We start from the raw sequence: 26689 nt of genomic DNA on the forward strand, positions 1-26689 counted from the left end.
ATGGCTTTCGGCTGATGGGGGCTGAAGGGGCGAGAAAATTGTTGGGGATTTCGAGGTGTCCACCAGAACAAATCTTGCTTACATCTCTGAGTTACACTTATCTGAAAGGACAAAGGATGTTGTAGAGGGTACCACTGAGTGAGAAGTAACCACACTGGAAAAGTTTCATGTGGAATCTGGCTAGAGGAACAATGGTGATCGAGGTTGCCATTGACCCTAAGAGTTAGAGTATGGACCGAGAAGATGATTTGTGGTGAGAGATTTGTGGCGGAACCTTTTGTCTTATTCTTTGAAGTCTGTGATCCGGAAGAGATGCTGTGCAAGTCCTCATGTCCAACAGAACCCGATGAATTCTAAGGATTGTACTGGGGTTGTGTTGGACTTCTCCCAGTTTATAGTGATTCCCAGGCATTGGGCTCTGAAAAGAGTGTAGTCTAGGGCTTCTTCTAGTAGACGCTTGGTGGGGGCAGTGAGGAGCCAGTCGTCTAGTAATGGAAACTCCTGGAATCCTTAAAGTCACAGGTGGGCGATGACCACTGCCATGCATTTGAACACTCTAAGGGCTGTAGAGAGACTGAAAGGCAGTGCTCAAAATTGGTAGTGACTGGCTCCTAAGCGGAAGCGGAGGTATCTTCTTGAGCGCTTATCCCTTTTTATATGGTAATACGCATCTTGAAGATCTACAGAGCACATCCAACCGTCTTCTTCCAGAAGTGGAAGGACATTCTGAACCGTGACCATCCGGAATTTCTCTGTTTTTACAAATTTGTTCAGTGTGCTGAGATCCAGAATCGGTCTCCAGTCCCCTGTCTTTTTTTACACTAAAAAGAACCTTGAGTAAAAAACGGATCCTATCTGGTCTGGGGAGACCGTTTGGATGACTGTTTTGTAGCAGCTTTCAGATTCTGTGTGCTGCTGCGTCCCTTTGACTGGGTGGGATGTCGGGTAAGTCGGGACAGAGATGGAAGGGGATTTGATAGCCTCTGGATATTATCCACTGCACCCAAGAATTGGTGGTTATCTTTCACCAGGCAGTGGGGTAAAAGGAAAAATGACCCCCAACCGCTTCCAGAGGTGAGCAGACAGGCAATGCTTCAGGAGCGCTGGTAGGGTTGCCAGAGAAAGAATCTCTGGAACCCCGGTTTCGCGGACCTCCCCTGCCCCGAAAGGGGCATCTTCCATTGGAGTTTCAGCACATGCATCATGGAAAGAGCCCTGGGATTTTCTGTGCCACATCTTCCCGCTCCCTTGATTTCTGGAGTAGAATCATTGAGGAGTGGAGTGTCGGACACCAACGGCAGACAGGGTCTTGCCATCTTGTTTGCACCTTGCCAGTGTAGCTTTAACCTTAGGGTCAAACAATGAAGCGGCCTAGATGGGGACGTTCATAAAGGAGACCTTAAAGGACTCCGCAAACTCGCATCCAGGCATGACACCTCATGGCTACACCTGCGACTGCCACTCTAGCTGCTCCTTCCATTGCGTGTGAAAAAATGCACATGGAAGAATTGGATATTGATTCTAGGATTGCTATCTGAGAAGCTACGTTGTCGTGCACCTCATCAGAAACAGCTCCTGCCAAGGTTTCAGAGAGTTGGTTGATAAGGTCCCTCTGGAGCCTTGTAAAGTGTACCAAGTAGTTCAAGGACCTTACGACGAAGGTTGATGAAGCAAACACATGCTTCCCGAGTCTGTCTATCGCCCGGGACTCCTTGCTGGGCAGATGGACAGTTTGGCTCTCTTCTGCCAAGTCTTTTTTGGTAGCAGCTGCCACCACCATGGCAGCTACTGGAAAACCTTTTGACCAATGGGGATGCTCAGCCAGGGGAAATAAAATCTTGTCATGTCTCCGAGGTATAGCTTTCAAGGTGTCAGGAGCCTTCCATGCACGCTGGACGATGAGCTGAACAAGCTCATCAGCCGGCGGGGTAACCCAGGAGGTAGGGGGCCAAGCACAAAAGGCCTGAGGAATATGGATTGCTCTGAGGAAGGGTTGGAGGACTTCCAGTCACCCTGCTGTCTTAGGATCTCGAGAATGTCATCAAAGGACACCTAATCAAAGAGTGACCATGGGGACCCTTCCCCATCATCAAAGTCCTTATCTTCGGTCAAAGACTCCTCAGTGGAGTCCATGTGCTTCCTCTTGCATGAAACCTTGCAAGGGACTGCCTCACTAGGGAGCTCTGGGGAAGATTGCAAACAGGGGATTTCCTGAGGGGGAGAAACCTGAGGCCCTTGTGCCTGGTGTCTGTGGCTAGCGATAGTTGCAACACAGAAGGGAGAGAGGACTCCGACATGGAGGGTTTGCCAGCGGAGGCAAGCATCCTCTCCATAGCTTGGAAGGCTGGACTGCCCAAAGAGGGATGAGAGCCTGGAACAGAGCATGACAACCTAGGAACCGGGGTCACACCCCGCACCGACGAGCCGACCCCCAGACCAGGAGTCTCAAGAGGGCTGTGGGGCATGAGGGAAGGAGGATTCCTGGAGGGTGCCATAGAAAAAATTGGTGTGGAACCAAGAATGCCTACTCTCACAGCACAACCACTAGCCTGAGAACAGCCCGGTGCCCAGTGCACCGAGGACCACAAGGATGACTCGGGCTCCAAAGTGAGGTCCACTGTTGGGGTCAGAGGAAGGGAAGCTGCTGTCGGAGGAAAGGGCTTTGATGCTTCCCCGAAAGTCAAAGGAGGAGTGTTCATTGGATTCTGTGGAGAACTACAGTCACCTGGAAGAAGGAACGTAGCTTTAGACGGTTGAGAAAGACCCCTGGCCACAAGCAACTGGTCAACAAGCCGCAACACATCCTGTTCTGAGAGGCTCCTAGTCGACCTCATAGAGGAACCTGAAGGTGATTCTGGCCTTTCTAAAAAAGGGCTATATTGGCTTCCAACGAATGGCTCCAAGGAAGGAGAATACTTAGTCCTTGCTAGTTCATGTGGGGCAGAACCCAGAAACAAGGGTGTCTGCACTGAGGAGAATGGTGTAGAGCCGAGGTTATCTGCGCCGACGAAGGCAGCGCCATAGGAGTCTAAGGTGTCTGCACTGTAAAGGGCGGTATTGCAAATGTCTGCACAGATTAGTACGGTGCCATCGAGGAAGGTGTCTGCACCCATAATGATGATGCCGAAAAAGACCGCACCGTAGAGGACAGTATCAACAAAGTCGGGGCCGAAGGAGCTTGCACCAACGGTGCCGAAGGAAACTGTACCTGCAGAGACGGTGCCAATGAAGGCTGCAACAAAACTGTCAGAGCCGTAAGTGTCTGCACCGGGAATTCTGGTGCCGGTGGTGATAAAGAGGACATAGCTGGAGTAAGAATCAACTAGGGTGGTGCCAAGGCTGGGGCCAAAAGGACCACAGATGGCAGCGCCAGGCTCGAAATTTTTACCTTTTTGTTAGTCGACTCCTTGCAATCTCCAGATGGAGATGAAGTGAGCGACCTCGAGGAGGAAGAAGAAGAACGCCTCTTACGGGGTTTAGCAGGAGGGGGTGAATCCTCAGACCCAGAGACAGCCTCGCAGAAAGAAGTTTTAAGGAGGCCTTTCAAGATTAACTTATTCTTCCTTTCATTGAGAGACCTGGTCAAAAAATGTCTACAAATCCCACATGAGGGATCCATTGAAAGAGGGGAGACATTCAAGCAATAGACACATAAATCATGGCCATCAGAAAGCTGTAACTTACGGCTGCATTCCATACATTGTTTGACACCAGCACTACTTTTCTTGTCCGACATAATGATATGAAGGGAGAAGAATGACAGTACCAAGAAGTTAGGAAAGCTACCTAGAAGCGTAAGAAAGGGAGAAGGATTACCAACAATGGTAATGAGGAATGAAATCAAAGGTAAGAAAAGGGCAATAAAAGAGAAGAAACTATAGGGACAGAGTCTTAAAGTTATGACAGGGTAGTAGTATAGAGATAGTAACTGACTGAAAACTTTTTAAACACTAACAATAAGGAAACTTTCAAAAAAGTGTTCACTTAGCTGAGAGAGAGTGGCTTGACACGGCTGTAGAGCAATGTGGCAAATGAGATCTGAGGTAACAGGGAGCAGAGAATTCTGGGTAGAATCTTGGCTCGAGAGTTTTTGGCTGACACGAGCTTGGTATGAGGCAGGCTCGGTTCCGAGGATGGAACAGATAACCCATCAGTAATGAATAAATGAAAATTAACAACATCAAAACATATCTTCCATGGTAGAATTCATTGCAAAAACTGGGAATTGCTTATACTTACAAAAAAAAAAAAAAAAAAAAGATGTTTATAATGTCACATGCAGTGGTACTCGTAAACATCAGAAATGTCCATTGCACACCAGCTCATTAAAAGTTAACAACCATGTGCAAGGGAAGAGCTAGGATACTAGAAAAAAACTATTTCTCCTCATGGATGATAGTACTGCTCATGGTACACTTACCTCTTGCCTCAAGAGAAAAAAAACAGATGTAGGGCTGTCACCTAAAGGGAAATAAACAGGATATTAGAGAGAATGGGAGGGGTGGCTCAGAGGCCAGAGGAAGACTGGCAGAAACAAAAAAAAGTTACTTGCTCTGACATGGTTATCCATTACCAAAAGTACAGTTGTGTACACTTACCATAAATGTAGATGTTCGAGTGTATTCACTGTTGCAGTCATTACATTTGGGTAATCTACTAGCAGGTTGCCCTCAGTCGGCCTGATGAACAAAGTCTTGGGTCCTGCGTCGATTGCTGTCCCTTCTTCCATGACGTCAGGTCGTCAGGGGTATAAAACATGCAGCCGACGCCATTACATCAGTTTTTCTTGCCCCAGATGTTAGGTGAATTTAAAACACAAAAAATATACCTCCAAACAAAAGCAAATACACCAAAAAGGCTTTTAAAGCATAGTAAAAGAAAGTAGAGGTATAGTAAGAGAAAAACAGGGGGCTGGAGGGAGGGTAACCAGGACTGCAACAGTGAATACACTCGAACATCTACATTTATGGTAAGTGTACACAACTGTACTATGTTCTTCGTGTTTCATTGTTGCAGTCATTACATTTGGGTAGATTCCCAAAGCTATGGTTGGGAGGATGGATTTATACAGCATTAGGACCAGCTATAAGGCCCTGCAGGACAGCAGTGGCAAAGTCAGCTCTGGATTTAGAGAAGAAAGGTAAATGGTAATGTTTGGTGAACGTATGAACTGAGCTCCGGGTAGCAGCTTCTAGAATGTCTCAGGTAGGAACACCTCTGAGAAAGGCTGTAGAAGTAGATGCAGCCCTGGTGGAATGAGATCTGATCCCCTGGGGGATAGTTTTACCATGGTGCATATAGCAGAAATGAATACAATGGCTTATCCATTTGGAAATAGTCTGCTTTGAAACAGCCTTTCCCTTTGCCCCTGCAGCAAATGCCACCAGTAGTTGTTCAGATTTTCTTAGAGATTTTGTCCTGCTTAAGTAAAATCTAAGTTGTCTGTGTACATCCAATGAATGCAGAATCCGCTCCCCCATGTTCTGTGGATTGGGAAAGAAAGTTGGCAAATGTATGGTCTGATTAAGAGCCACACTGGATGCCACCTTAGGCATGAAGGATGGATTGGTCCTGAGAGACACCCTGTCTGCATGAAAAATAATGAAAGGCTCCACTGCCATAAGAGCCTGCAATTCAGAAATCCTTCTAGCTCAAGTGACTGCTAAAAGGAAGGCTGTTTTCCAGGAGAGAAATTTTAAGTCTGCAGTAGCAACTGGCTCGAAAGGAGGGAGAGTGTTTTTCCAATAATAATTTGAGGTCCCAGGCAGGGGTTGGAGCTCTCCTGGGTGTTCTTAAGTTCTTGGCCCCTCTGAGATACTGCTTTAGCAGAGGAGGAGAGAAGAGGGGAGGTTCTGTGTTGAATGAGCTGAAATGGCTGAGGCATGGATTTTTATGGAAGAGAAGGACAGGCCCTTGTGAAGCATCTTAGTTAAATATTGTAAAATCTGAGGAATATTGGGCACTGCTGTGCTTATTCCTTGTGATTGATTCCAGGCACAGAATCATTTCCATTTGTTAGCATAAGATTTTCTAGTACTAGGAATTCTCGCCTCCAAAATTACATCCATCACAGGTTTGCTGAGGGATGCTAAGAGTGAATTTAGGTGATCAGCCATGCTGCAAGATTCAAAGTTTGGAGCTGAGTGTACAGAATTTGATTGTTCTGCTGAGACAGTAAGTAAGGTATCTGAGGCAGGTGCCACGGTGGTAGGTGTGACACATTGCGCAGGAGTAGGTACCAGTGTTAGCGAGGCCAGTCTGGAGCAATCAGGATAATTTTTGGTTTGTCCTGTTTGACTTTTAGTAGAACTTTGGAGAGCAGAGGCAGAGGGGGAAAGGCATAGACTGATAGGTTTTTCCAGCTGAATGATACAGCATCCCACTTTCCAGGCTTTTTTGTGATGAGTTCTTGTGCAGAATTAGTCCAACTGATAGTTCTGGGGTGAGGCAAAATGATCTGTGTTTGGACTCCCCCATTTGCGTGTCAACATGTTGAAAATCCATGGTTCCAGTTTCCATTCATGTAAGTTCATGAGATTTCTGCTTAGTTCATCTGCCAGAGTATTCAGCTTTCCTGGCAGGAATTGAGCTTGTAGTTAGTATTTGGTAGGTCAAGGCCGTGTTCCGCAATGCTATGGCTAGTCTGCAAAGGAGGTAGGAGTGAGTACCCCCCTGCTTGTTTATGTACCACATAACTGTGGTGTTGTCTGTCTTTATCATTAATTGTCCTGGATGAAGGTAGTCCTTGAAGGCTGTCAGTGCATTCTGTACAACTAGCATCTCTTTCTGATTGATATGAAGGTGCATTTGATTTGGGCTCCATTTGCCCTGAATGCACTTCCCTGCCAGATGAGCCCCCCAAGCACAGTCTGATGCGTCTGTAGTTAGGGTTTGAGTGGCAGGGGGTGGAGAGAATGGCAGTCCCTTGTTTTGGTGGCAGGTCACTGCCCATCATAGGAACTCTAGTTGCAGGCAAGGTATGATAGGAATCATTGTTTCCAGGCTGTGACAATGTTGACTCCATAAACTTTGTAAGTACCACTGAAGTTTCCTCATATGCAGTCTTGCATATGGAATTAGAAGAATGCAGGAGGCCATGAACCCCAAGGCTTGCAGAATATGTCTTGCAGATAGCAGGGTTTTTGTTGCCACTTGTTTGAAGTAAGTTACCAAATGAATTTGCTTTTCTGTCATAAGGTAAGCCATCTGGGCAGTTGTATTCAAGCTTGAACCCAGGAATGTAATTTTTTGAGAGGGTACCAGATGTGATTTCTTTTCGTTTATGGTGTACCCTAGACAAGTTAGAACCCTTTTTACAAACGCCAGATGCTTTAGGAGAATGTCTTTGCTTTCTGCCTGAATTAGACAATCGTCCAGGTATGGATATATATGAATATTTCTTTGCCTGCAAAATGCAATTACTGTAGCCAGGCACTTTGTGAAGACCCTGGGCGCAGTAGATAAGCCAGAGTGCAGTGCAGAGAACTGGTAATGCAGGTAGCGTGCTTTGAAGCGGAGGTATCTTCTGCAAGATTCCCTGATTGGGATATGCAGGTAAGCCTTTTTAAGTCTAGAGTTACCAACCAGGCATCTTTGCCTAGCATAGGACGTAACTGTTGAAGAGTCAGCATCTTGAATTTTGGAATGTCCAGAAATGTGTTTAGAGTAGATAAGTACAGAATTGGACGCCTAGATTTGTCTTTTCTGGGTACCAGGAAAAGTCTTGAATAGAAACCTTGTCCCTTTTCCTCTTCTGGTACTGGGTGAATAGCCCCCATGTTCATGAGGGACAGTACTTGTTTCTGGGTCTCTGCCCACTGATTTGGAGGCAGGTCTGGCCATCCGTTTCGGATTGGCAACGTGTGGAAATGAAATCTGTATTCCTGGGATACTATTTTTAAAACCCATTTGTCCTGGGTTATAAATTGCCAGTTTCTTGCATGAAGTGTCAGTTTTTCCCCCCAAAGGGGCGGCTAAAAGGTATGTGCTTGGTAAGTGTAGTGGGAAGTCATTGAGACCGTTTACCATAGGGAGGTGCCTTGTTGTTTCCAGAGTTGGAGGTGGAGGCACCCCATTGTTTTGTTCTAAAAGTCCCTTGTGACTAAAACCTGGAGCCGTTGGAATGTCTGGGTTTGACTTGAGTGGCTCTCAAAGGAACTGGAAAGGACCAGTTCTTCGTAGGCCAGTGCCTACTAAATCTTGGAGGTTGCAATTGTAAGAAATCTTTCACAGTTTGCATAGATTTAGCTTTATCTTCCATCTTTTTTAAAACTTCTTCAGCCTTATTACCAAAGAGACGGTCCTGTTGTAAAGGAGCATCCAACAATTTTGCTTCAACGTGATCAGGCAAAGTTTGCTCTTTGAGCCAAGCATGCCTTCTTAGCACAGACCCAGTTACAGCAGCCCTGCAAGAGGCCTCCAAAAAATCAAAACCACATTGCAAAGTATGTTTCCCAACTTGTTCAGCTGAATGCAATAAATCTTGTAAATCTTTATTTTCCACATCATTTTCTGTTTAAGCAGTCCCATGATATGCTGCTAATAATTAAGCATATGAAATTGACAGTTTAAAGCCCTGATTGCCAAGGTTGCAGAAGTGTAAACCTTCTTACCCCATCTATCCAGTGCCCTGGAATCTCTATCAGAAGGGGTAGGATTTTTAGCAGTAGAGGCCTTAATGCCCTTGGGACCCTAAGAAATGGTTTCAGGATCTACAATAGGATTTTTGAAAAGGAATTTGTGGGAGTCAGGAACCCTGTAGTATCTGTCTGGCTTACAAGGTGCCGGAGGCAGAGAATCAGGAGCTATGCTAGATTCTGAAAAAACATCATCAGCAATGTCTAGAACAGGAGGTATAGCCAAAGGCCTGTGCTGAGGCAGAAGAAGAAAATCGCTAAGTCTCTTTTTAGATTAAGAAAAACCCTGACTTTCCCAGTGGAAATGTTCCCTTAAGGTATGTAAAGTTTCCCCAAAACAAAAATCCTCAGGCGGAGAGGCAGAAGGAATGGAATCTTCTGCATCAGAGTCCTCATAAGTAGGAATAGACAAATCCTGTTCATTAGAAGAGTCAGAAGAAATAGATCCTGTTCAGAAGTTTCATAATCAATGTCTTGCCTAGGCCTCTTAGAAGGAGGGGGTTGGCTTCCCCTGATCAGAGTAATTAAATCTTCAGCCATCTTGATCATTTGCTTTTTAGGCATAGGGGCCTGCACATGTGGCCCAGCCATCGTTTTTTTAGACATAGTTTTAGATTTTGGCCTTAGTTTTGAAGATGGCGTCAGTTTAATATACAAATCTGTAGGCCTGAAAACACCCTCAGAAGCCAGTGCCTGCACAGCGGCTCTGGACCCATCCAAGGTAGAGACATCCACGGGTTCCATAATTGAAGCATCTCGCGGCATACCGGACTCTGAATGGATCTCAGTAGAGGCCTGCGAATCAGAAGTAGCGGGTATCAGGGGCTGCAAAAGCTCCTCACTGAGTACCGGCGAACTGGCGACTGGCTTAGGAGACGCATCGTCATCAGTTTTGGACTTCGACGGCCTGTCTCTGTCTTTTTCTTTGTGTTTTTTAGGTATTCCGGTAGTCGGATTGCTAACCGACGACATTTCTGGATAATTAAATCGTGAGCCAAAATATTTAGAAGCAAAAAAGTACCGACGTTTAATAGTGTGTTGATTAAATTTAGCACAAAACCGACAACAAGGTACGTTGTGGTCAGGGCCTAGGCAAGGAATACAGTACAAATGAAAATCCTTATGAGGTATTTGCTTCCCACAAGTAATGCAATTATTAACTTTTACTGACATCGGTAAGGAGCAAGAAAAAGTTTCCGCAATGGGGTACTTAGCTTTTAGTTGAAGACTTCAGTTTTGAAACTCGAAAACGAAAATTTCAGGAGTCGGCTGACCGGCACTTGCGAACTGCTTCTGCTTCGAGCACCGCGCAGCAAGAAAGACTGATGTAATGGCATCGGCTGCATGTTTTATACCCCTGACGACCTGACATCATGGAAGAAGGGACAGCAACCGACACAGGACCCAAGACTTTGTTAATCAGGCCGGCTGAGGGCAACCTGCCAGCAGATTACCCAAATGTAATGACTGCAACAGTGAAACATGAAGAAAGTACAGTTTTGTACCTAGCATAAATGTAGATGTTCGAGTGTCTTCACTGCTGCAGTCATTACACTTGGGTTATCCTGCCGTCAGGCGGGCCCGCAGTCAGCCAGAGTTCCAAAGTCTTGGTCCGGCGTCAGTTGCTGTCGCTTCCTCCCTGACGACAGTGCGCCAGGGGTATATAAGATGCAGCCGACGCCATTATCTTCAGTTTTTCTTGCCCCAGATGTCTGGCCCCCAAAAGTTGTAGGCAATACATATTGCTAATAAATCATACAATAAGGTAAAAATAAAATCTTCAGTAACCAGCAAATACACCACATAGGTAGTATAGGGTTGAGAAGTATAGATAAGTCCCAGCTAAGAAAGAGGGGACGGCGGGTGGGTAACCTGGACTGCAGCAGTGAAGACACTCTAACATCTACATTTATGGTAGGTACAAAACTGTACTATGTTCATCGTGTTTCACTGCTGCAGTCATTACACTTGGGTCGAATCCCAAAGCTGAGTCAGGGTGGCTGGTTCTATAGAGGATTTGGTGTGGCTATGAGGCCCTGCAGCACTGCAGTGGCAAAGCCAGCTCTGGATCTAGAATAAAGAGGCAAATGGTAATGCTTGGTAAAGGTGTGCACTGAACTCCAAGTTGCAGCTTCCAAGATATCTTTGGTAGGTACTCCTCTAAGGTAGGCAGTAGAAGTGGCAGTTGCCCTGGTGGAATGTGGTCTAATGTTACTAGGTACAGGTTTCCCATGCTGTGTGTAGCAGAACCGGATACAGTGTCCTATCCACTTTGAAATGGTCTGCTTTGAAATAGCCTTTCTCTGTGATCCTGCAGCATATGTACAAACAATTGCTCAGTTTTTCTGAAAGCTTTTGTTTTGTCCAAGTAGAAACGTAATTGTCTGTGTATGTCCAAGGAATACAGAAGTCTCTCCCCTTTATTCTGGGGATTTGGATAAAAAGTTGGCAAGTGGATAGTTTGGTTAAGAGCCACACTGGATACCACCTTATGCATAAAAGAAGGGTTTGTTCTTAAAGAAACCCTGTCCTGGTGGAAAATGATGAAAGGCTCCACTGCCATTAGTGCCTGTAACTCTGAGACTCTTCGTGCTGAGGTTATTGCCAGAAGCAGAGCAGTTTTCCATGATATATATTTTAATTCTGCTGAATTGGCTGGCTCAAAAGGAGGTAAAGTGAGTTTTTCTAAGACAAAACGGAGGTCCTAAGTCGGTGTTGGTGCTCTCAGGGGCGGTCTTATGTTTTTGCCCCTCTGAGGTACTGCTTTAGCAATGGATGAGAGAAAATAGGAGGATCTGTGTTGTAATGAGCCGAGATGGCAGAGACGTGGATCTTAATGGATGAGAAGGATAGTCCTTTGTCCAGCATCTCAGTTAAGTATTGTAGTATCTGATGAATATTTGGGACAAGAGGGTCAAGGCTTTGAGCCTGGTTCCAGGCACAGAATCTCTTCCACTTTTCTGAATAAGATTTCCTGGTGCTAGGCCTCCTGGCTTCCAAAATGACATCCATAACAGCTTTAGAGAGAGGTGTTATCTGTTTGACTAATGAATATGCCATGCAGCCAGGTTTAAGGTTTTGAGCTGACTGTGCAGGATCTGATTGTTTTGTTGAGTCAGAAGGTATGGAATTTGAGGTAAAATCCATGGTGGGCCTTGAGCTAAGTTCTTTAAGATTGGGTACCAGTACTGGAGCGGCCAGTCTGGAGCAATCAGGATCATCTGTGGTTTTTCTTGTCTGGCTTTTAGGAGTACCTTTGAAATGAGAGGCAGTGGTGGGAAGGCATAAACTTCTAGGTTTTTCCAGCTGAACGAAAGAGCATCCACTTTCCATGCTTGTGTGTGATAAGCCCCTGTGCAGAATTTTTGTAGTTGGTAATTCAGTGGGGAGGCAAAAAGATCTATGTCTGGGCACCCCCATTTTTGCGTTATCATGCTGAAGACTTGTGGATTTAGTTTCCACTCATGAGGATCCATGATGCTTCTGATTAAGTCGTCTGCCAGAGTATTTTTCTTTCCTGGCAGGAATTGCGCTTGCAGATGAACTTGATAAGTTAGAGCTGTGTTCCACAAGGTCATGGCTTGTCTGCATAGGGGGGTAAGAATGAGTGCCCCCTTGCTTGTTTATGTACCACATTACTGTGGTGTTGTCTGTCTTTAATAATAATTGTCCTGGATGCAGAAGGTCCTTGAAAGCTGTTAGGGCATTTTGTACAGCCAACATCTCTTTTTGATTGATGTGAAGATGCATTTGGTCTGTGGTCCACTTGCCCTGAATACATTTTCCTGCCATGTGTGCTCCCCAGGCGTAATCCGAAGCATCTGTTGTTAAAGTCTGCCTGGCTGTGGGTAGAGTGAAAGGCTGACCTTTGTTGAGGTGACATGCCTGTGCCCACCATTGAAACTCCTGTTGTAGGCAGGGAATTAGTGGTACTACTGTTTGCAAACTGTGAGAGTGTTAAGTCCAAACACTTTTTAGGTACCATTGTAATTTCCTCATATGCAGTCTGGCATATGGAATTAGTAGTATGCAGGATGCCATGAATCCCAAGGCCTGCAGATTTTTTCTTGCAGGGAGTTGGGACTTTGTTGCAATCAATTGAAAATACTGAGTCAGTTGTCCTTGTTTGTCTGGCGTGAGATAAGCCATCTGAGCCGTTGTATTTAAGCTGGCACCCAGGAATATTATCTCTTGTGAGGGCACTAGTTTTGACTTTTTTTCGTTTACTGTGTACCCTAGGCAAATTAGCAACCTTTTTAGAAAGCCAGATGCTTTAGAAGAATGTCCTTGCTCACTGCTTGAATAAGGCAGTCGTCCAGGTAAGGATATATTTGAATTCCCCTTTGTCTGCAAAATGCAATTACTGGTGCCAGGCACTTTGTGAAGACCCTGGGCGCAGTAAATAAGCCAAAGGGCAGTGCAGAGAATTGGTAATGCATTGAACCAGCTATGAATCTGAGGTATCTTCTGCAATCTTGTCTGATAGGGACGTGCAGGTATGCCTCTTTGAGGTCCAAAGTAACAAGCCAAACCTTCTTGCCCAGCATGGGAAGAAGCTGCTGTAGTGTCAACATTTTGAATTTTGGAACATCCACGTAAGTATTTAGAGTAGAAAGGTCTAGTATGGGTCTCCAGGCTTTGTCCTTTCTGGGTACCAGGAAAAGTCTTGAGTAAAATCCTTGTCCTTGTTCTTGCTGTGGCACTTTTTGAATAGCTCTCATGTCCATGAGGGCTGTAATTTGTTTTTGTGCCTCTGCCCATTGATTTTGTGGCAGGTCTGGCATTCCTTTTAGCCTTGGTAAAGTGTGAAAGTGGAACCTGTAACCTTGAGACACACTATTCAGAACCCATTTGTCTTGGGTGATTGTTTGCCAATTTTGAGAAAAAAAGTGCTAGTTTCCCCCCTAAGGGAGCTGCCAAAAGGGAAGTGCTTGGCATTCGAAGGAGGAAATCATTGGGACTGTTTCCTGTAAGGTTGTGACTTGTCTTCACCTCCTTTTGGGGTTGAAGCACCCCACTGTCATGGTCTGTATGAGCCTTGGGGCTGAGATCTGCCTCTTGGGCATCTGTATATGCCTTTTTGTGGCCTGTCTGACAATGGAAAGGACCAATTCTTTGTAGGCCAATTTCTGCTAAATTGTGGTGGCTGTACCTGTAAGAAATCCTTCACTGTTTGCGTAGATTTTGCCTTATCCTCCATTTTCTTTAATACCTCTTCTGCCTTAACACCAAATAAAATGTCTTGCTGTAATGGAGCATCCAATAATTTTGCCTTAACATGGTCTGGTTAACTTTGTTCTTTTAACCAAGTATGCCTTCAAATCACAGATCCTGTAACTGCTGCTCTACAAGAAGCCTCTAATGAATCAAAACCACATTGCAGAATATGTTTTCCCACTTATTCAGCCAATTGCAATAAATCCTGCATTTCCTTATAGCCAGGATGTTCTGAACTTGTAATCATTTTCTGTTTTAACTGAGACATAAATATTGTTGGTATTTAAGCATGTGAAACTGGCAATTTAAAGCCCTCACTGCTAAAGTTGCAGAAGTGTAAACTTTCTTCCCCCATCTGTCTAATGCTCTAAAATCCCTGTCCGAGGGAACTGGATTTTTAGCCGTGGAAGCCTTTACCCCTTTGGGACCCTGGGAAATAGTTTCTCGGTCAGCAGCAGGGTTTTTATAAAGAAATTTGCGAGAGTCAGGGACTCTGCAATACCTGTCTGGCTTGACTGGAGCAGGGGGTAAAGAATCAGGATTTAAACTGGATTCAGAGAACACATCATCCATAATATCCAACACTGGTGTAATAGCAAGGGGCCTGTGCTGAGACAATAAAAGAAAGTCTCTGCGCCTTTTCTTGGATTCTGAGTAATCCTGGCCCTCCCAGTGGAAATGCTTCCTCATGGTATGTAAAGTTTCCCCAAAAGAATAATCCTCAGGAGGAGAGGCTGAAGGAACTGATTCTTCAGCATCAGAGTCCTCATAGGGGGGGTAAAGAGTATCCCTGGTCTGAAGAGGTATCTGAATATATGGAAACCTGGTCAGAGGAATCATAGTCTGTATCCTGCCTAGGCCTTTTATCAGTAGGGGGATGGGTACCCCTGATCAGAGTAATTAAGTCTTCGGCCATTTTGAACATCTGATTTTTTAGGCATGGAGGCCTGTCCAAGTGAATGCTGTACTTGCTTCTTTGTCTTTAATGAAGTTTTAGACTTGGCTGTAGTTTTTATGGTAAGCTGTGAAGGTCTGAAAACACCCTCAGAAGCCGATGCCTGCTCAGCGGCTCCGGACCCATCTGAAGGGTTAGTCTCCGTAGGCCCAACACCTTGAGTATCCAGAGGCCTAGACATCTCCACGTGGGAGTCGGAGACGGTCTGTGGCTCTGAGGTAGTGGGTGTCAAGGGCTGCGAAAGCGCCTCACTGAGAACCGGCGACTGGCCTAGAAGAGGCTTCATCGTCAGTTTTGGGCCTCGGATGCCTGTCCTTATCCTTGTCTTTGCGTTTTTTATGTATTCCGGTTGTCGGTTGCTCCGATGGCATGGTATAATTAAATCTTCGGCCAAAGTAATGGCGGGTAAAATCAAACCGACGTTTAACAGTGCGTTGGTTAAATCTAGCACAAAACCGACAACTAGTGACGTCGTGATCTGGACCTAGGCATGGAATACAGTAAGAATGAAAATCCTTATGAGGTATTTGCTTCCCACAAGAAATACAATTATTAACTTTTACTGACATCGGTCTGAGGCCAGAAAATGTTTCCCCAACGGGGTACTTAGCTTTATTGAAGACTTCAGTTCTGGAAATGGAATTTGATATCTCAGGAGTCGGCCGACCGGCACTTGCAAACTGCTTTTGCTTCGGGCACCGCGCGGCAAGAAAGACTGAAAAAATGGCGTTGGCTGCATCTTATATACCCCTGGTGCACTGACGTCAGGGAGGAAGCAACAGCAACCGACGCCGGACCAAGACTTTGGAACTCTGGCCGACTGTGGGCCCGTCTGATGGCAGGATAACCCAAGTGTAATGACTGCAGCAGTGAAACACGATGAACATCATCCAGATATCCATTCTCAACCCTCATTTCAGACAACAAGGTCCAACTGCTCTCTTCTGAGTGGGTGCTAGTACTACCACTCTAAAATGTGTCTGTCTATAAAGCGACAAAAGCAGTCCTGCTTTTAGATGGAACTGTAGTCTGGTTCCCATGAACATCACTTTTCTTTCACTTCTCCCCAAGGTGGGTAAGGGAGGTCTGCACCCTAGTTATCAGTGGATTCTGTTGTTCTTTCCATTAGCCCAGAAGTCTGTCTGGAGTCATTGAATATTATTTAGGCAATGCATGCTCAAAACAAGAGGCATATGAGAACACTAAGCAGTATGCTTCAAATGTTTTTGGCAGATCTGAATATTAATGTGTGTGTGTGTGTGTGTATATATATGGGTCTACTTCATTTCACTGAATCCCATTTCACTGAACTTTCACTTCACTGAAAGTTCATTACATCGACAACACAAGCATTTGCCCCTTCCCAATGTTGTGCGACCCTGGAGTTGATATATATAGTAGGGGGGGTGGGGGGGGCACAGCCCCCTCACGGAAGAGGGTGTGCAAATGCCCTCCTTGTCGATGTAATGAACTTTCAGTGAAGTGAAAGTTCAGTGAAATGGGATTCAGTGAAATGAAGTAGACCCGTATATATATATATATATATATATATATATATATTATATATAAAATATATTTATATATATATATATATATATATATATATATATATATATATATATGGTTCTACCTGACTTCGCCGACAGCTGAGAAGACCGACATCGAATCCGCTCCAGAAGATCGAAGAGCGAAGAAAGACGGAATCGCGGGTTGCAGAACATCGACAATGCAGAAGACCGACACGACGGATGACAACACCAACGCCGAGGATGCCGACATGGGGAAAGGCTGTGTGAGTATCTTGGTAGTAATGGACGTTAGGAGTGCAGCAGGTAAGTGTGGAGATTGACGGTCTGTGGGGATAGGGGTGGGTTAAGTGAGTTAGGGTTAGGGGCGATAGGGTGGGTTAAGTGAGTTAGGGTTAGGGAGGCGATAGGGGTGGTTTAAGTGAGTTAGGGTTAGGAGCGATAGGGGGGTTAAGTGAGTTAGGGTTAGGGAGCGTAGAGGCGTGTCAGAGTGAGTTAGGAGTGGGGGGGGTGAGTAAGTTAAGCCGGACCTTAGGGTTAGGTAAGGTTTAGTGTGGGCTTGTATTTTGGTGTGCTTGTGTTGTGTGTGTGGTTTGTGGAATGGGGATGTGTTTTGTTTTGTATGGGGTTTGTGTTTGTGTACCGTCGGTTATTTTTCGTCGGTTATGTGTGGTTTCGTGTTTATGGACTGTCGAATATGTGGTGTCGGTGATGTGGTTGTCGGTGTTGTGTGGTTTCGATTATGTCAGGTAGAACCATATATATATATATATATAATATATATATATGTGTGTGTGTGTGTACATATATATATATATATATATATATATATACACACACACATACATACATACACACACACACACACACACACACACACACACACACACACATCTAAAGTGATCAAAAAAATGCAAAAAAAAAAAATAAAGATTTTTTTTTTTTTTGGTAGGGGGGACAAACCCCCTTGCAACTCCCACACTCACTGCTAATTATGTATACTAACCCAAGACTGCACATTGCCAGGGTAAGGGCAAATTCCCTTACTCTGCTACATCACAATCCTATACAAAAGTCTGCTGGCAAAAACTTAAATTGAATGAATGTTTGCTAATATGAGCATTAGCTTTTTTTTTTTTACATCAGGAAAAAGCGCATGCTCAAGTGGCTGTTCACATTTTCAAATGATAACCATATATATCTACATAGACACATATACAGTTACATTTATATAATATTTGCTGACCTAAGCATATTTTGTTCAGATATAAAAATCCTTACCATTTTTGTTTCTGTGAAACTACTAGTTTTCCTCAGTCTTACATCATGTAAATCTTTAAGAGTAACAGTCAAAGGTCCTTCTAATCTTGAAGGGGCTGAAATCTGTGAAAGCAATAAAAATCAGACATCAGTGATATGTTAGGAAAAATGTGATTACAAATACTGCTAACTTAAAGAAAATCTAAGCTATGTACTCACCATAACTATGCATCTATGTTGCCCATTTTCATTCTTCCTCAGCATATGGGTTATGGATCCGAACTCGGATTGTATCGGCCACATTCTACAGACTTTGGAGCCAACTTTTGAATTCCTCTCTCAACCCATGATGTCCTAGTCCATCGCCAGTACATCAGATCAAGTTTGCTGCCTTAAAGGTCTTAATATATAACAGCAGAAGAGAAGAGATATAAAACCAGGGCTCAAACCTGGTACTAAAGGTTCCAAAGGTCCGTCAGGTCACTCCAGAAGATGACGGGAAGGGGGAGGGGCATTGGGAGTTGAAGAAGAAAATGAACAGCACAGATGCATAGTTTTGGTGAGTACATAAATAGAAGTTATGTCCTTACCATAACGTTCCATGTGGAGTGTTCATCTCGCCTTTGTTCTTACACCTGGGTTCGGAGCCGATCCTCGGCTCCGTGTCGGCTGCTTGCAAGCTCTGCATCGAGAAGAAGCTCGAGACAACCTAATACCCACAATCCCCCTCTGCCTTTACCTCAGATCTAGTTTGCAAGCAAACCAGCAGTCAGAGAGAGAACACACTCATGCCAAAAATTTACATAGAAGCAAGAACACTTATATCTATATATATATACACATGTACATCATATATATACAACAACTGCGAATGCAGAAGCAGAATAACCCAGACCAGGCACCAAACTGAACGTTCTTCCTGAGGGTGGGAGGGTGGGAATGTAAGAACAAAGGCGAGATGAACACTCCACATGGAACGTTATGGTAAGGACATAACTTCTATATGTGAGAGTGTTCGATCTCGCCGTTTGTTCTTACACCTGGGTAGTGTCCCTAGCTCCATGTTCCTGAGGAACTCACGGGAGGACGTTCTTGAGCACAGTGGAACCAAAGGTTGCCCTGTCCCTAGAAACCCTGTCTACTTTGTAATGAGAGATGAATGTATGTGGTTTAGACCAAGTAGCAGCTGCACAAATAGTGTCTAATGGTAGGCGAGCTGCATGAGCCAGGGATGTAGACACTGATCTTGTAGAATGTCCTTTGGGTTTGACAGATAAAGTTTGATTCGAAGAATCATAAACATAGATAATACAATCAGTTAACCATTTGGAAAGAGTTTGTTTAGTAACTGCTACACCTTTCCTGCTATCAGCAAAGGCTACAAAAAGTTGATCAGATTTCCTGTGATCCTTTGTTCTATCCAAGTAAAATCTATGCTGTCTATGGACATCCAACTTGTGTAACATATACTCCAATTTATTGGAGTGATTTTTGAAAAAGGTGGGTAATTCAATGGCTTGATTAATGTTATTAATAGAGCAAACTTTGGGGAGAAAGGATGGATTAGTGCGAAGAGATACTCTGTCAGAGTGAAAGATCAAATAAGGGTGTTTAATGGAAAGAGCCTGAAGCTCAGATACTCGCCTAGCGGATGTAATGGCTACCAAGAAGAGGGTCTTCCACGACAAATACTTCAATGGACAAGAGGAGGCTGGTTCAAATGGGGGTAACATCAATTTAGATAATAAAAGGTTTAGATTCCAAGGCGATGTAGGAGATCTAACTGGTAGTCTAACATGGAAAGACCCTTTTAAAAAGGCCTTACAAAGTCTGTGGGCCATAATAGGAGCCCCACATTCTTCCACATGAAAGTTGGAGATGGCAGCCAATTGCACTTTTAAAGTGGCAGGAGAAGCCCCTTGGTGGAACAATTCTGTTAAAAACTCCAAGATTTTGTTTAAAGGAGCTATGACAGGGTCCAATTGCTGTGTATTTGCCCAGAATACAAAACGCTTCCATTTACTAGTGTAGGTCTTTGTAGTGGAAGCTTTATGAGAAGCCACTAGTATATTCTGAACTGCAGGTGAAAGAAGATCAGACCTGGTTAAATAGGGAAGCGGAGCAGCCAAGCTGCTAGATGGAGAGACAGGAGCGAGGGGTGGGGAGCCCCTGACGAGTGGGTCAGTAGATCTGGCTCTGGGTCCAGGATCCAGGGTCCCCGAATGCGGTGTGCCAGAAGAAAGGGGAACCAAATTTGACGAGGCCAGAATGGGGCAATGAGGATGATCGTCCTTTGCAGGTTGCTGGCTTTCTGCAGAAACTTCGCAATCAGGGGAAAAGGAGGAAAAGCATACAGGAGACCCGGGGGCCAATCGTGAACTAGCGTCCCTGGGGACTTCCCTGGAGGGTAATAGGGCAAAGTAGCTCCTGCATTTGGCGTTCATTGGAGACGCAAACAGATCGCAGGAAGGCTGGCCCCACTTGCGAAAAATCTTCTTCGCAACTGACTGTTTTAGGGACCACTCGTGCGGCAACAGGATTGCTCTGCTCAGCCTGTCGGCTATGACGTTGGATGACCCCGGGATGTGCGTTGCTATCAGAAAGCGACCCGTGGACTCCGCCCATTGCCAGATTCTCATGGCCTCTCTGCATAGTTGATAGGACTTGGTTCCCCCTTGTTTGTTTATGTACCAGACTACAGACATGTTGTCCGTCTGAACTGCAATAGTCCCTAGAGGAAGAAGGGGAGCAAAGTGTTGCAATGCTAGGAACACTGCCCTCAACTCTAGAACATTGATGTGCAGATTGTACTCTAAATTGGTCCATTCGCCTTGGACTGTCTGTCCCTGAAAGATGCCCCCCCACCCTATCAGGGAAGCGTCCGTGGTCACCGTAGCTGTCGGTGCTGGTAGCACAAATGGTCTTCCGCTGGAAAGGTTGCAAGTCCGAAGCCACCAGGCTAGGTGAGATTTGCATGTATTTGTGATCAGAATTTCGTGGTTCAGAGGTAGCTGTTGGAACGACCATTGAGCAAACAGTAGCCATTGTAGAACTCTCATGTGCAGTCTTCCCAATGGTATCGCAATGAGAAAAGCTGCCATGAGACCCAAAACCTTTAGTACCAGTTTTGCTGGGGATTTTCTGGATGACAGAAGAAGAGATATGTGGCTTTGTAGTGAAGCTATCCTTTCTGGAGGAAGCCTTAGAATTAACTGATGCATATCCAATTCCACTCCTATGAATAAGATACGCTGTGATGGCTGTAGTAAAGATTTTTCGAAATTTACGGAAATTCCGAGGTGAACACAAAGTTGTAGAGTGTAATCCCTGGCCTGTATCAGTTGACGCTGGGTGGTGGCAGAAAGGAGCCAGTCGTCCAGATACGGAAACACCTGGAATCCTAGGCGTCTCAGGTGAGACGCTACCACTGCCATGCATTTGGTGAAAACCCTGGGGGCTGAGGTCAGACCAAAGGGCAGGGCTCGAAACTGAAAGTGACTGGCTCCCAGCCGGAAGCGCAAATGATCTCTGGACGCCCTGGCCATTTTGATGTGGTAGTATGCGTCCTTCAGATCTATTGAGCACATCCAGTCGTCCTTCTGTAAGAATGGAAGGATCGATTGAAGCGTGACCATTCGAAACTTTTCTTTCTTGACGAAGGTATTGAGGTTGCTTAGGTCCAGAATCGGCCTCCAGTCCCCTGTCTTCTTTGGAACTAAAAAGAACCTTGAGTAAGTTCCGAATCCTCTTTGGTCCGCTGGGACTGGTTGGATGACTCTTTTTCTAGCAGCTTTGAAATTTCTAGAGCTTCTGGTTCTCGCAGATGGGGCGGCACATCTGGGAGTCTTCTCTTTGGAATGGGGGTGGATAGGAATGGTATTCTGTAACCTCTGGTAACAACGCTTTTTACCCAGTTGTCTGTAGTAATGTTTTGCCAGGCCTGAGGGTATAAAGCTAAGCGACCCCCGACTGCCTCCAGAGCAGGACAGTCGGGCCTCCTCTCAGGAGTGCTGGAAAGGTTTTCCAGGGGGGTATCCCTGTCACCTTGATTTTGCGGACCCCCTCTGCCGCCAGGGTGGCGTCTTCCACCTCTGCCTCCTCCTCTGCCTCTAGAGGGGGCATCACCCTGTGTGCCTGGGAAAGAACCTTGGGGTTTTCGAAACCACATTTTCCCACCGCGTTGCCCTTTGGGGTACGGTCTGGATGGGGTGGAAAAACGGACTCCGACAGCAGACAGTCTTTCCCTCCTGCTCACACCGGGTAAGGGTCTCCTTTACTTTGGGGCCAAAGAGAGTGGCACCGTCAAATGGAGCGTTAGTAAAGGAAGACTTGAAGGCTTCCGCAAATGAACATAAGCGCATCCAGGATTGTCTACGAAGAGCAATCGCTGAAGCTGCTGCCCTACTCGAACCTTCGCCGTATGAGATCAGCCTCATGGACGAGTTTACAATGGATGTAAGGGTATTGAGTTGTGCTGTAACTTTCTCCGAGACAGCAGCATCTGTAGTACCCTGGAGGGTATCTCCCAACTCTTTGATTAGATCCCTCTGTAGTCGTGTGAAGTGGGTCAAATAGTTCAGGGATCGCATAGAAAAAGCCGCTGAACTAAAAATGCGCTTCCCTTACCTGTCCATGGTCCTAGAATCTCTGTTAGGGGGATGGACAGATGAGGAAGATTCCGACATCTCCTTTTTCGTGGCCGCTGCCACCACCATAGCGTCCACTGGAACTCCTTTCGTCAGATAAGCCTTGTCCTGGGGTGCAGTAATATACTTATTAGGCTTTCTAGGGACTGGCTCCACCGTGTCAGGAGCCTCCCACGCCCTTCGAGCAATCAGCTCCATTAACTCATCGAAGGGCGGAGTGACCCAGGAGGAGGAAGGGCGAGCACCAAATGCCTTCAGCAAGACTGACTCATCCTCAGAAGGGGGGAGGGACTGCCAATCACCTCTCTGCTTTAGGATCTCCAAGATGTCAGAAAAAGAGACATCTTCTGAAGGTGACTTTGGGGACCCTTCTGACTCATCCAAGTCAGTATCGGATGTCAAAGATTCTTGTGGAGAATCTAAGTGTCTCCTCTTACACAATCTTTTCCTAGGGACTTCTTCGGGGAGAGCATCCGAAGAAGCCTCCGAGGAAGAGGGGCACCCTCCAGGGGTGGCTGAGACACAGGTGCTCGACGCTTAGCTGTAGCCGTGGGTGCAGAGGAGGATAACGGACCATTATGGGGAGGAGAAGCTGTATCTGCTGATGTGGTTGTCTGGGTAGACAACACCTTCCTCATGAGATCGAAGGCCCCCGGGTCCCGAGTCGAGGTATCTCCCGGTTCCGAAGAAATGGGAAGAATCCCCGAAACAGGCACCGAAGGCATCGACCCCGAGGACGGAACCGAGTCGATCCGAGCTGAGGCCCCGAGAGGGAGCGTCGGAACCAAAATATCGGTCCGACTCTCGGTCCCGGAACCCAGGATGGATCTTCGGCTCCGAGACTCCGGTACCGGATCCGACAGAGTCGAGGTGAACGGAGCCGACCGAGAAAAGGACGGTTCTAGCACCGAGGGCTCCACAATCAGCAGCTCAGCTTCTTCCGGCTCCGAAGACTGGACAGGTCTCGGAGGAGGAACAGATGGAGACAGTGGAAGGCCTTCAAGTCTCGACACCAATTGAGAGGAGACCGAGATGAGTTTGGATAAGGCCGTATTCTCCATTAACTTCTGCACCACGCGGTCTACATCAGTATCAGAGAGGGGTCTGGAAGAACGGGTCGAAGGAATCGAAGACGGAGCCGACCTCAACAGTGTCGGGGGAGGGAGCTCCGTCACCGGTTCCAAGACTCGAGGCTCGGAAACTGACAACAGTTGAACACTCGGCCCCGAAGTCTGTGGAACCGGTGATCTAACTTTAACTGAAGAGCTCGGAGCCGATGACCTGGGCTCCGACGTCTTCGATTCCTTCGAGGATTTGGATGCCTGGTCTGAAGCATCCAGAGCCTCTTGAAAAGTAGGTTTTAACAAACCCCTATCCATGAGTTTCCTGCGCCTATCTGTCATGACCCTCCCACTGAAAGAATGACAAATTGAACAGTCTTCTTGCAGATGGAGAGGGCCAAGACAGTAGACGCAGGAACTATGATTGTCAGTAACTGACATCTTTTGCCCACATTGGCAACGCTTGAAACCAGATTTAGCCTTTTCAGACATCTTAAACTTAATATGGGTAGAAAGTGAGAAGCCAAGTCCAGTAGTAAAGTCAAATCCGGTGAAATTGTCGAATCCAGTAAAAGGAAAAATGTCAATCCGGTAGTCAATCCAGTAAGGGGTGGTAGGCCCCGAGGGAAACTCTAATAAGTTTATATAAACTTAAACGGAACCGAGAATTCCTCAACCGTACCACACACATACACTTTGTCACTAAACAAACTTTTTAGAATAAAATTATTCTGAAATAACAAGAAAAAAATCTTAAATCTTAGCTTTAGGTGCTCGAGCTCGACCCAGTGATGCGAACGCTGCAGCAGCAAACTAGATCTGGGGTAAAGGCAGAGGGGGATTGTGGGTATTAGGTTGTCTCGAGCTTCTTCTCGATGCAGAGCTTGCAAGCGGCCGACACGGAGCAGAGGATCGGCTCCGAACCCAGGTGTAAGAACAAACGGCGAGATCGAACACTCTCACATCTTACGTTTCTGATGTTGTCATTTTCATTCTTCCTCGATGTATGGGACAGAGTCCCCAGCTATGTGAATCTTGGTTGGACCTCTTGGAAGGATATTCTGGAGAACTGCTCTGCTTCTGGAAATTACATCCAACTGTAATGAGTAATAAAGGTATGAGCATTAGACCAGGTGGTTGTTGCACAAATATCACCAATGGAAGTTCTAGACCAGAAGGCAGATGAAGTGGCCATGGATATGGTTGAATGGGCCTTTGGAGGTTTTGTTAAGGAGAGGCTTGGTTGAGACTAAATCCAGGAAATGCAATTAGTGATCCACTTGGCCAATGTAACTTTAGAAATTGGGGTACTTAGCCACGTAGGTGAAAAAGAGACAAACAGCTGGTCCATTTTTCTCAACTCTTTTGTTGTGTGCAAGTAGAAATGTATTTGTCTATGCACATCCAACAGATGTAGCCTGTATTCTCCCTTGGTTGAAAATTTTGAAAGGAAGATTGGTAAAGAAATGATTTGATTTATGTTTGATTAAGAGGCCACTTTTGGTAAAAATGAAGGATTGATTCATAATTTAACCCTGTCTTTATGAAAAATAATGTCAGGATCTTTCAATGAAAGATTCTAGAGTTTGGAAATCCCTTTAGCAGAAGTAATAGCAACTAAAAAGGCTGTTTAAGTCCCAGCAAGGTGACGGATCTTTCAACGGTGGTCTGAGCAGGAAGGAACTTTTCAGTAAAGCCTTACATAATTTGGAAGCAGCCAGGGAAGAAGTATTATCCCATGAGTGTAAGTTTGACATGGCTGCCAACTGTAGTTTGTAAAAAAAAAACTAGCACCTTCTTTAGAAAGAAAATCTAAAAACTCCAAGAGCGAAGAAATAGGGGCAGTAAAGGGATCAATGTCATTTTTCAAGGCCCAAATTGAAAATCTTTTCCACTTGCTCCTGTAAATTCTCTTATTGGAGTCTTTTTGTGAGAACAAATGTATATCATGAACCATACATACATGAATACACGTATCACATAATACACTCTGAGCTGTCTAGCTGTTAATGGAACTAGAAGAACCATGCGGTTAGTTTGAAGGCTGAAATACTGGGAGGATTTATCTCCAAGGGATGTGACAGAAGGTCTGGACTGGGGTCCATTATACAACGAGGATAACAAAGATGAGACCAAAGGAAGGGGAACCAGACCTGGTGAGGCCAGAATGGGGCAATGAGGATAAATGGCTGTCTTTCTGTAGGAGTTTTGGAATTAGAGGTAATGGAAGATAAGTGTAAAGGAGACCGGAGGGCCAAATGTGGACTACAGCATCTCTCGGTGACTCCCCATGAGGAGGGATCAGGGCAAAATACCTGCTGCATTTGTGAAGCAAAAAGATCGCAGCAAGGTTGAGCCAATGCCAAAAAACTTCCCCTGACACCGATTGACACCAGTCATGAGATATCAGAATGGAGCTGCTGAATTTGCCCGCTAGAATGTTGGATTTCCCTGGAATGTGCATTGCCACTAGAAAGTGGTCGGAGGAGATCACACATTGCCACACTCTCATAGCTTCTCAACAGAGGGGCAGATGGGATAAGATAAGAGTTCCACGCTGTTTGTTGATATACCACACTACATGTTGTCAGTTTGAATCGCAATGGTCTCTATAGGGAGAACATCTTGAAATGCCTGCATGCCCAGAAGGACTGCTCTCATTTTCAGGACATTGATATGTGAATTGGTCTCCTGGGGGTACCACACACCTTGGACTGTCCTTCCCAAGAAATGTCCCCCACACCCCAGTTGAGAGGTGTCCATGGTTAATGTGGCTACTGGGAGAGACAGAACAAAGGGGCGACCTATGAAAGTCTCATCCAAATGGATCCACCTTTGAAGATGAACTCTGCATCCCTGAGTGAGTCTGACTGGATAAGAAAGAGACAGTTGAAGAATAGACCACTGAACAGCTACAGTCCATTGCAGAACATGCATATAATAATGTGCCAAGGGGACTAAAACTATAGATGCTGCCATAGAAACCAGAGCCTGCAGAAACAGTCTGGTGGGAAGAGTAGGATGAGAAATGATTTGATGAGCCTGGGACTTTATTGTAGCCACACACTGTGGAGGTAGAGAGGCAGGCTGATTTACAGTATTTAGAGGAGCACCAATGAATTCCAAACTCTGAACTGGTCATATTTTTGATTTGGGCATGCTAACTATAATACCTAGAGATTAGCAAATTTGGAGCAGATAGTCCATAGTCTGATCTAGGAGATGCTTGGTTGCAGCAGTGAGGAGCCAATCATCTAAGTATGGAAACAGCTGGAATCCTTGCAGTCTCGAGTGAGCTGCTACCACTGACAAACACCTGGTAAACACACTTGGGGCTGTAATGAGTCCAAAGAGCAAGGCTCTGAACTGATAATGACTGACTCCCAAA

General features: G+C 45.5%; 1 protein-coding gene across 1 annotated transcript in view; it reads right to left on the bottom strand.

Annotated features, from left to right (window-relative positions):
- PRR11 (proline rich 11) overlaps positions 1 to 26689 on the bottom strand; it is an 868944-nt gene that overhangs the window by 288300 nt on the left and 553955 nt on the right. Inside the window, exon 7 of the mRNA XM_044054274.1 lies at positions 17616 to 17717. Coding sequence (XP_043910209.1) covers positions 17616 to 17717 — 102 coding nt within the window. The remainder of the gene's footprint in view (positions 1 to 17615; positions 17718 to 26689) is intronic.

The sequence above is a fragment of the Protopterus annectens genome, chromosome 13.part0, assembly GCF_019279795.1.
Source record: "Protopterus annectens isolate FY-2018-M chromosome 13.part0, PAN1.0, whole genome shotgun sequence".
NCBI classification, from domain to species: domain Eukaryota; kingdom Metazoa; phylum Chordata; order Ceratodontiformes; family Protopteridae; genus Protopterus; species Protopterus annectens.